The 11,378-nt window shown below is 43.5% G+C and overlaps 1 protein-coding gene across 1 annotated transcript in view; it reads right to left on the reverse strand.

The window, feature by feature from the left end:
• The window catches only part of LOC107723017 (nuclear receptor coactivator 6-like), a 28,426-nt gene that overhangs the window by 5,294 nt on the left and 11,754 nt on the right, over nucleotides 1-11,378 (reverse strand). The window contains exons 5-14 of the mRNA XM_016531516.1: nucleotides 10,866-10,994; nucleotides 9,425-10,279; nucleotides 9,207-9,338; nucleotides 7,735-9,091; nucleotides 7,523-7,638; nucleotides 6,038-7,432; nucleotides 3,824-5,851; nucleotides 961-991; nucleotides 631-672; nucleotides 185-330 (exon numbers count right to left, since the gene is read on the reverse strand). Of these exons, the coding sequence (XP_016387002.1) occupies nucleotides 185-330; nucleotides 631-672; nucleotides 961-991; nucleotides 3,824-5,851; nucleotides 6,038-7,432; nucleotides 7,523-7,638; nucleotides 7,735-9,091; nucleotides 9,207-9,338; nucleotides 9,425-10,279; nucleotides 10,866-10,994 (6,231 nt within the window). The remainder of the gene's footprint in view (nucleotides 1-184; nucleotides 331-630; nucleotides 673-960; nucleotides 992-3,823; nucleotides 5,852-6,037; nucleotides 7,433-7,522; nucleotides 7,639-7,734; nucleotides 9,092-9,206; nucleotides 9,339-9,424; nucleotides 10,280-10,865; nucleotides 10,995-11,378) is intronic.

Consider the following 11,378-nt stretch of genomic DNA (forward strand, 5'->3'; position numbering starts at 1 on the left):
TATATATTAAAAAAAATACTGTTTTTGCTGTACTTTGGATCAAATAAATGCAGGCTTGGTGAGCAGCAGAGAACTCTTTAAAAAAACAAAAAACATTAAAAGTCTTACTGTTCAAAACTGTTTGACTGGTAGTGTATATCATGTATTTGCATCCATTTATATGTTCTAGACGTCTAACCTGTACCTTTTCCTGTGTTCGATGAGGCTGAGCCTGGCCGAGCAACTCTTTTTCTCTGTCCATTGTCAGATGCTTCCTCCTCAGGTTCCTTGTCTGTTCGTGAGCTTCGTCGACTAGGACCTTTTGCTTTCTCAGTGGTGGCCCTTGTATCCCTGCAGAAGGAAGAAGGGCAATGGGGATAAAGGAAAACAAATCTATCAAAATGCTCATAGAGTGCAGACATTTTTTATGCTACATATATTCTCTAGTTTTCTTTGGAAATCAATTGTTGGTCTTAACACTGAAGAAAATGACCACATCTGGCCCCTGTACAACTGAGGAATTCACACTTGCTGTTTTTCCTCATCTACCACAGATTACGTCCGTCCTGTTCATGACCGTTTTACTAAAATGGCCACGCTGCCCCGTGCACGGACCCGTGCAGGGAATCTACAGGTCTGCTATATACATACCTTGGGGCTAAGATGACGGGCGTCTTTCTTTTCTTTGCCCATCTGTTATAGAAGTGGAAAAACAGCGGTAAACTGCTTTGATGCTCAACAACATTTTTTCCTCCTTCCCCATAATTGAGTAATGATCAAGAAAAAGAATGATTTCAGGAATCATTCCATGATTATTAGTGTGTTGATGAGGGTGAGTTCATTCAGATTATCCAATAAAATTAATCTTCTTGCTTGAAACACAATCAACAAATGTATTCATTTTAAAATTCAGGTAATGAATAAAATTAAAATGATGGTGAAAAAAGATAATCAGAGTCAGAGTCAAGAATATTGCCTTACCCTTGTTCTGCTGCAGTGGTAACCCCTTGTCCTGTAAATAGAGACAACTGAAATTAGTTTAGTGTTAAACGCTGACTGTGCATAGCGTTTTTCTATTTCTCAACTTCAGGCTTTATCCCTGGGATGTGAGCTGGTACAAATCTGAACCAAGTGTTGGTTCAGACCAGCAGAAATGGTTCTGGTGCAGGACTGCATCACATAATCTTAAATTAGATTAGCATTCGCTAAAAGCCAAAGTATACTTCAGTTTTTCATGTAAACTAGGGTATGCATACAGTGCATGTTACAGAAATTTCATCAGCCTAATATGCATACCCTCCTCACGATTATTAATGACAGAGACAAAATTACTAATGAAAAAAAGTGTCCTTTTATTATTTCTCAGACAAAATGCTGCACATTTCTTCGTGAAATTGAAATAGCTTTTTAAAGTCAAATAAAAATAAATTGTAAAACAAAAATTAAATAAAAACTAGTACCAAATCAAATAAATAAATAAATGAATAATACAAATAAAATAAATCTCGTCGTATAAACAAACTAAGGCTTTGCCTTTCAGAATGATCTAACTTTAGCTTTGTGAAATTATGCTATATAAAACTACATTACAGCAGACGGGCTGAATGAGACGCAAATTCACTCTCTGACAGCAGGTGGCGCTTACGGAACAGCAGTGATACAGCATTTCTTTGGTTACCGCTGTAAACAAAGCAGTGCTGCATAAATACTACTTTAAGGTCCACTGAAATGCTTTGAAACACAGTGTTATTCTATGTGTTGACGTCATTTCAACTGAAACAAGAAGACAGGGCGGGAAATATCAAGCAGTCCCGCCCCCTTTTTTAAATAGCCAATAGTAGTAGTAGTATATTTTTATTTAATGCCATGTCAGCATCTTAGGCTATTTTCATGGCAAGAACAATTAAAAAAATACAAGTATAACAAATACAATCAAACCCAGGAAAAAAACAAACACATCGTTCTGTTTATATTACAGTTTGGACCAGAGCAGTTGAGCTCGGTAAAGCCACATTTGACAGCATATGACAGCTACAATCTCATCCATATTGCTATAAAATATAGCATTCTGTGTAGAATTCAAATGCGTCTGATACGTTTTGTGGTTTGCGTCGATTCACACGCATGATCCGCTCCGTGCTATCGTGTCTCAGGACCAGAGCAGACTGGCATAGCATGAAACCAGACTTCTTTTGCTTCAATGGAAAGCATATTTACACTGTCTGAATCCTTCATCCACTATATAGTGCACTACGTACCATTCACCGTACAGAAAATACTAATTCTGTGAACAAGTGACCGATTTCAGCTGAAGCTTCAGCGTCTATTTATAGTGTAGGGGGCGGGATGCTTCAGATTCTAGAGAGCATTTGATTGGACAAAGTTTGATGAGAAGCTGAAGTGCAGGGTGGTGTCATCCAAATCGTTGATCTATATTGGCGGAAATGAGAGACTGTAAGTTTTGAATCTTGTAAACGTGAATTTTGTCATTGTTTTGGAGCAGACTAGCTTATAGATAACCTTAAGGCTAGCATATTCATACTAAAGGCCAAAAAACTTCAATTTTGATTTCATGGGGACTTTCAATATGCTTGATACAGAGACAAGATGGAAAGAAAACACCATCTAAACATTTCTAAATAGGGCTGGGTTTGACACAAATTTCACGATTCGATTCCATTCTCATTCACAAGCTTGCGATTTGATTCGATTCAATATCGATTACTTTGGATATATATCAGCTACAGTACATGCCAAATTTTCTCAAGGAAAAAAAAATCTCTCAACAAATGCTGTAAAATATACATGAGAGTAAGTTGGTACTACATTACTATAATCCTGAAAAGTTACAATTACATAATAATATTTCTACTTCAATTCGCTTGATTTTTTTTATATAAACGGTGGCTGTCATAAAAACTTCATGGATTTATTCAAACATAAATTAAACATTGAAGAACAGTCAAATTTATAATGAATATGTTATATGGTGCATATATTAAGCAAAATGCCCCTCTACAGTTTATTTTTCTATCTGACTAATGAGCTTATGGTCACCGAATATGTTTTTCTGAGGTAAATGTGACATTGTTTGACATAATAATCGATTCTTGGGATTTAAGAATCGATATTGTTCCGTAAAAATGAGAATAGATTAATATCGAGATATCGATATTTTTTACCCAGCCCTATTTCTAAAGACAGTCAGTTCCCCTCAGAGATACATAGAGATAAACCCCCATCCCCAACTGTATCACGATTTGATCTCTCAACCAACTTAAATCATCAAACATTTTAATCAATTTTCAACCAGCTCGGGGTGCATCTTTACAGTCCTAGCTGAGAGATACCTGCAACTCTAGTTGAAAGAGCTCAAAGACATCTTTTTCGGTCGTAACTTCCAGAGAGAAATAGCACAGACACTGGACAAAGAAAAAATTGGCATGCATGTGTCATGCACCTGTGTACCTGTACTATATGAAATGGAGTGTACTTCGAAACACTATGCGTTTGGTCATATGCATAAGTATACTTTGGGGTTAAGGTAGTTCACATATGACCAGGGTCGCCTTAATGGGGAGGAAGGTTAGGACGATTCCAAGGGACCTGATCATAAGGTACTTGTTCAGGGGGCCCAGGAACCATAGCAGTGCCCCTGCATATGACTACAATTTGCATGGGTAGAAATAGATTTTATTAAAAAGGTGTTTACCAGCTTGGTCACATGAAGCTTGGTCTTCAGGATGAGCTGTAAAGTTAAATAAAAAGAATGACTAAGAAGTAAAAATCATTAACGTTTGACTAGACAACTAATGAATTTGCCTTGATACCATCAAGTAGTTACCTGAGATGCCAGGAGGATCTACAATTGCTTTTGTTTCAGCAGAGTCAGGTGCACTAGTCTCCACCAGTGAAGAAGGCTGCTGTTCCCCAGAGAGCTGTGCGGGTGTTGCTGTGGAGGGGCCGGAGGTTGTAGTGGGAGGTCCTGGAGCAGCAATGGGTGCAGAAACTAAAACTGCAGGCAAACTAGAAGGTGGTGAAGAAGTAGCAACAGGACTAGACAGGTGAACCATTCCAGGAGTAGAGGCTGGGGGCGGCATATTAGACGTTGGTATAGAAGTAGGGACTGGAGAAGGAGTGGGCACAGGTTCAGGAGAAGACACTTTTGGAGGAAGTGCAGATTGCTGAGATGCTATATGAGCAGATGGAACAGTCACTGGAGCAGTGGGCTGGAGTACAGATACCGTTTTAGATGTAGCCGCACAAGAAGCTTTAGTTGTGGCAACATCCAGTGTCTTTCCGATCTGAGTGACAGGGTTTCGCTCTTTTTGATCACTGGCATTGCTCGAAGATATGCTGGGCGTGGTATGTTTGCTTACAACAGTCTGGACTTGACTGCTTTTGGCTAACATTGTTGTTGAAGACAGGGGACTTCTGCGGACAACAGCCGTAGCCCCTGGGCTACAGCAAGCAGGTGGAGAAGCCAATAGCTGCTGAAAGGGTGAGGACATGCCATAATGTACCGCCGACTGCCCAACATGACTAGACTTCGGGCCACTAGCTTCAGAGACACTATCCTGTTTGAGAACTCCAGGGCTTGGCTGTTGACGTGGCGGTACTACGTTTACAGGGGAAGCCTGACTTGCAGGTACTTGAACTTGAAGCTGCCCAATGACAGTGCGGCTCTGCTGAGTAGCAGCTATGCTGACAGCAGGTGAGTTTGTCAGCATAGATGTTGACGCTTGTGCAGAGGGTTGTGATTTAGTTGACACCGGGGAAGGAGTAAGCTGAATATTTGCAGAGACTATAGGACCAACCATAGTGACAGGTTGAGACATAACGTTAGCACTTGATGATACCGGCGTAGCTTGAAATATTGAATAAACAGATCCTGCAATGAACTGTGGACGCGTTTGGGTAGGATTTTGTTGACGAACATCAGGAGGTCTTATGTTTTTATTGGGAACTGCCAGTACCTTGGATACAATAGCAGGAGGAACCACAGAAGCTGTGTTGGTAGCAGAGCTAATGGGATTAGAGGTTACAAAGACCGTGATCTGATTTTGTGGCGTTGGCGCTGATGAGATGGGCCTTTGCAAGACAGTTTGAGATGCATTTGAAATGGGTATAAGATTGTGATTTGAACTTACTGAAGGGTTGGGTATTGAAGTGAGACTTAAGAGTACAGTTTGGTTTGAACTAACACTTGATACAGCACTGACAGACTGCAGGTTCGCACTGCTACTGGCTACAAGATTTGGACTTGATACTGAAGCAGGTTTAGGTTTCTGATCAGTTTCACATGTAGACAAAGAGGTACCAATATTAGTGCTCTGTGAGACAACAGGATTGAATTGGTTCTCCTGAGCTGGTGGAGCATGAGGGCTCTCTTTCTGCACTGGTTCTCCACCCACTTGAGGAATATTTTGAGATTTCACTGACAAAGATCGGGTGCCTGTGTTGTCTAATAGCTGATTCAGAGATGTTGGAGCATCTCTAAATGCTGGTAATACAGCAGAGCCATGGTCATGTTGTGGTGTTTTCCGGGGTTGTTTTTTATCTTCAGCACGCTGTTCAACCAAATTGCTAAGCTCTTGCCGTTTGGGTTCCTGAGAAGGCACCCGAGGGCTTGCCATTTTAGGAGCAGACTGCTCTCTAAACTGAACTGCCTGATGCTGCTCTGTTTGCGTAGTCACTACCTGGCCATTTCTAATTGTATCGGCACTACCAGGTAGGGTTTGCAGAGAATTTAAACTCTGTTGTGATTCTCCAGGTCCTGCTGATGGCAAAGATGCAGAGGTAGTTGGGAGCACTGAGTTGGGGCTAACCATCACGTTCTGTGGACTAACCATCATTTGCTGCGGATGTGGAGGTGATGTCAATGACGATTTGGCACCCTTCTGTCTTCCTGGGCTTGGAGTGGCAGCTTTTCTATTTGAGGCAGGGCTGGATCGACGACTATTACTGGGACTAGCTCTTTTAGCTTGCCCAACACCAGTCTGTTTGTCTTGTTTCTGTGGACTAACCATCATTTGCTGCGGATGTGGAGGTGGAGGTGATGTCAATGATGATTTGGCACCCTTCTGTCTTCCTGGGCTTGGAGTGGCAGCTTTTCTATTTGAGGCAGGGCTGGATCGACGACTATTACTGGGACTAGCTCTTTTAGCTTGCCCAACACCAGTCTGTTTGTCTTGTTTTCCTCCGGAGCTTACCATGCCAACACCTGATGTATAAGACTGAGGGCCATTATTGTTGCCACTTGTATTATTGTTGACAGGAAGAGTTGATAGGTTGGGTGGAGCCTGGCCAATTGCTTTAAGTGTGGTTGGGTTAAGACCTTGCTGATCAAAACCTCGATTAAGATTTGGCTGCCGCGGTGGCAGAGGAATGTTAATTTTTGGAGGGAAAAGACCAGCGATAGAGGCATTCAGTCTTTCAGGGGACAGATTTATTTCAGAGGGTTCAGTACTAGGTGGACGGTTGGTTGGAGTTAAAGGGTGGTGATATGGCCGAGGACTGGCTCGGTTAGGGGTTTTAGGGCGGGAACTTTGGGAAGTTCCAGGAGCACTGGAAAAGTGAATATTATGTGAGCCAGCCATTGCTGCCACTTGCTGGGACTGCTGTTGGGGACTTGCTCCTGGCTGGTGGGGCACTGATAAAGGCACAGATTTCATTAAATGAGTATTAGGACCTTGATTGGGAATCATTGGTTGATTTCCATTTCCTGACTGTTGACCAATTTCAAGGGGTCCCCGGTCCTGCATGCTGTGGTTTCCAGGGGTTTCCTCTGGTGGTGTTGGTTGTCCAACCTCTGAATGGGGTGTCCTTCTTGCTGGTCCAGTCAGAGTTGGATTTACCATGAGTGGCATTCCTCTGGCTTTATCAGGAGAAGGTGGAACACCTCCATGCCCTTGAAGATCGATCATTACAGGCATGTTGCCCGGCTGTGATACAGGCATTCTCTGAGATGGATCGTTAGGATTGACTAAACCCTTTTGCATGTGCCCACCTTGCTGTAGTGTCATTCGATTTTTAGCTTCTTGTTGCATTTTAAGCATCATCATCATTTGTTGTTGTTGCTGCTGCTGTGCCTGTTGTTGTTGTTGCTGTTGTGGCTGTGACTGCAGTTGTTGTTGGAGGTGTTGTGCTGGTGGTTGTTGTTGTTGCATCTGCATTGACTGTTGTGAATGAATCTGGGTCTGGACATGATGGGGTCCTTGTGATGTTCCAGCTTGACCTTGAGGACCCTGCATACTCTGCATCTGCATTTGTTGCTGTTGCATTTGCTGCTGCTGGATCTGTTGATGCTGTTGTTGCATCTGTTGCTGCTGCTGCTGTTGTTGTAACTGCTGCTGCTGCTGCATTTGCTGTATCTGTTGCTGCTGTTGTGGGGGCATAAACTGCATTGGCATTTGCTGTAATACCCTTTGATCTCCAGACTGACCAGGCAGACCTAAAGATAAAATGGTAAGTAAATAAAAATACTCAGTAAAAGTTATGTAAAAGTAATAAATGATCAATCAAAAGGCATTAAATTGTTTACCTGGTCTATTAGCGAATTCAGAAAGTTTAGAGTTAGAGTCAATGCCACCCCCTTGATCACCTCCCAACCCTTGCATCTCTACTTCCTCCATTCCATGAGGCAGTGAATCCAGACCACTAAGAAAGACACAAACTTTGCAGTTCTATTCAACAGTGCAACAGAGTCGTTTACTCAGCTTCAGTGTAAAAAATGAAAGAATAAAAAGCTCTTACCACAGACCGTCAGTAGACTGTTGTCCTTCCTCTACTTTTGGCTTCTTCTTACGAGGAGGTTTCTTCTTTTTAGGCTTGACCTGGTTAGCAGCAGCAACCGCACCTGTTCCTTGCTTCCCACCAGGACCAAACTGGCTGGCAGAAATATCACTTTGGAGAAGATTTACGAACAAGGGACTGGTTAGTGTCACATCCTTGTTTACCACAAATCCACCCGCTTGTCCACATGGGCCTCCCATTGGCATCTGACCAGCAAACTGAGGATTGAAGGACATGCCATGACCAGGAAAATGGCCATTGCCAACCTGCATATGTTGAGAATTTCCCAACATAGCCTGCTGTTGTTGCTGATTCTGCAGGTCTGGAACCATCTGTTGGCTGATATCAGCATTTCCACTACTGTTTCCTAACTGGTGTTGATGCTGCTGACCAGCCTGTTGCTGCTGCAGCATCACCTGCTGTTGCTGTTGTTTTTGCTGAAGCTGTTGTTGTACTAAATGATGATTTCCTGGAAGTCGCATTTGAGGCCCATGCATCCCTAATGCTTGGTTGGGGTTGCCATTCATTGGTATTTGTTGAGACTGTTGTTGTACCATTTGCTGATGGGGTTGCTGTAGCTGTTGTTGTTGCATTTGTGCTTGTTGTGGCTGCTGGTGTTGCAGCTGTAGTTGTTGCTGTTGTAACTGCTGTTGCTGTAGTTGCTGTAATTGCTGCTGTTGTTGCAAATGAGCCATTTGTTGTTGCTGTTGCTGATGCTGTTGTTGAGTCATTTGTTGCTGACCCATCTGAGATTGAAACTGCGGCATATTACCCTGAATATTAGGTGAAGGACCCCTCATCATCTGGCCTTGCATTACACCAGGTTGACCTTTTGGGCCAAAGGCCTGCTTGTTACCCTGTATCTGACTAGCTACAATGTGTTCCATCATAGCATTTTGCTGCTGTTGTTGCTGCTGCTGTTGTTGTTGTTGTTGCTGCTGAAGCAATAAAGCCTGATGTCCCTGTCCTCCACCCAGCTGGTTTTGGTTCTGCATGATCCCTTGACCTTGTGGTGGCATCATTTGCTTGGGAGGGGTCATTCCTCGCTGCCCGGTATTCACTGGCCTGGACAAAACAGTCTGGCCCCCTGTTTGGCTTTGTACCATTTGACTTTGAGTGGAAGCTACAACCTGTGTTTGATGTTGTGATTGTAGTACACCCACCATTTGAGTCTGAAGACCTTGCTGAGGTTGTCCCATACTACCTCCTGAGGTGGTGCCTGGGGGTTGAGCTGGCATGCCACTGTGGTGAGTCATTGCAGCACCTTGAAGGGGATTTGACTGCATGTGATTTGGTGCTGGGATGGATGACTGGACGCCTATAATGAGATTTTCTTGTTTAGACTTGTTGAAACTTGGTATATAGAAAGTGGATAAAACTTCATATTAGAACAAAAGATTCAAAACAGTATTAAAACAATCCACACATCTTACCAGTGTTTGCCATGCTCTGACTATTTTGTATTTGAGGCGTACTACCTGCTCCAGTGGTAGTAACCTGTCCTTGTCCAAAGTTCTGATTAACAGGAGCATTTGGGAACCCCACTGGCATTCGTTTGGGCATACCTGCAAAATATATACATATTCAATTACAGGTAACCAAATTAATAACAATACAAAATCACTTCTACATTGAATATCTGAAAACATACCTCCCATTCCACCTTGGGGAACCTGTCCATGTTGTGGAATGCCCATAAAGCCGGGCTGAATGTTTCCTTGCTGGCCCATCACAGCTCTTCCTGGAGATCCAACACTTTGTGGGAAACCCTGGGGGGTTGTGGGACGTGGACCAAGCTGCCCCTGTCCCTGTCCCATCATTGGAGGTGTTCCAGGTGAGCCCTGTTGGAAAGGAGATGACGACGAACCAGGGGACTTGGCTGTGAGACTTCCTTGAGGGGCAGAGGAGGGAGGCAGAGGAGGAGGCGCTCTTGAGACAACTACACCTGGTGCTCCCTGAGGGACTTTGGGCTGAGGGGTTGCAAACTGGTTTGCCCCTGTCTGCTGCTGCTGTTGCTGCATCTGATGTTGTGCCATTGTATTGAAAACCTGTGCCGCCTGCTGGCTTCCAAATGGATATGGTGGTGGTGGATGATTGGGCGTCTGAACAGATGCCAAAGAGGGTTGACGCTGCCCCATTTGTGGCTGTGGTGGGGCTTTCCTCCAACCTGGTCCCATAGGACCCTGGACAGGTGGTGGTTGGAGAACACCAGAGGGCAATTGGTTCCAGCCAGGAGGTATAGGCATCTGGTTGGAGGGGTTGAAAGGACCACGTGCACCACCTAGTTGAGCCATCTGAACCTGCTGTTGTTGGTGCTGTTGTTGTTGTTGTTGCTGCTGAAGTTGCTGTAGGGCTGCTGGATTTAGCTGCCGATTTGCTTGCATGGCTTGCATGTGATGTCCCTGTGGGCCCAAGTTACCGAGTGGACCATGTCCCACTTGAGGATGTTGGAGTTGTTGTTGCTGTTGCTGTAAGGCCAGCCCTGAAAGCATGGGATCCATTGTGTCTGAAAAAAAGTGTGAACAGAAATGTGAAAACTTCTGAAGCATGAAATGAGAACTAAATCCCTGTTAATCAGATTTAACACATGCTTTTAGTTTTTAACAGCAGATGGCACTGCATGCTTTAGAAACAGCCATACTCTGCTTGCTTCCTATTCCTTACACACACTTAAACCTAAAATAATTCATAAAGTTCAAAAAGGTTAAAGCGAATTACAAGAGTGTTCACAGTGGGCTGTGTTTACATTAATCTTGGGTCATAAAAGGATTCTGAGCCAAGATGCAATTACATGACTCAGTCAAATGCACAAACGCTCTTCTTCATGAGCATTTGAGAAACATGCGAATCCTTGCTAAAGATGCATGACAATCGAACACTAGGGCTGTGACGGTCGCCATGACAACCGCGGTTGTCTACTGCCACCGGCGGTAGTGCACGTGACGTCACGGATGCTCCAGGAAGGTATCCAGTTATTGCTGAATAAAACGCACAACGGAGGTAGAGACATTTTAACTGATGAAACTTGAGGAAAATAAACATACGACTGCACAAAATATATGGTTTATCTGTGTTCTTCAATCTTCCATTACCTGTCTGTGAAGGTGGCCTTAGTGCTCTTGGCTGCATTGGTCCACCACTATTCAGTACCATTCCCTGTGCTGCCATATTAGCCCCAGGAGGCATCATGGACACCGAAGGGTTATTCATACGCATTCCAGCTGAAAAACAAGTATTTCTTCAGCATACACTTTCCTAATTAAATTATTAAGTAATCCTGAAGACCTTGATTAGTTTGTACAGGTGTGTTTGTTTAGGGTTAGGCTGATGATACACAGGGCAACTTTTCGAGCAATTTTGACGGGCAACTTTTTTTGAGCAATGTTGTTTGGGCACTTTCCAACTGAGAATGGGTAACAGATTTCTATCTAGATACTTTAGATTGGTCGTGGGCCCTGTGTCTCACCTGGTTGCCCATTGACGCCAACATTTAGGGCTGTCGAGGTGAGGGAATTTCCCTTGCGGTAATTTTGAGTGGCTCAATAGCGAGGTATGCGGTATTATCGCCATACATATACATATATATATATATATATATATATACA

Source organism: Sinocyclocheilus rhinocerous, unplaced genomic scaffold (assembly GCF_001515625.1).
Source record: "Sinocyclocheilus rhinocerous isolate Xijiao unplaced genomic scaffold, SAMN03320098_v1.1 scaffold664, whole genome shotgun sequence".
NCBI classification, from domain to species: Eukaryota; Metazoa; Chordata; class Actinopteri; order Cypriniformes; family Cyprinidae; genus Sinocyclocheilus; species Sinocyclocheilus rhinocerous.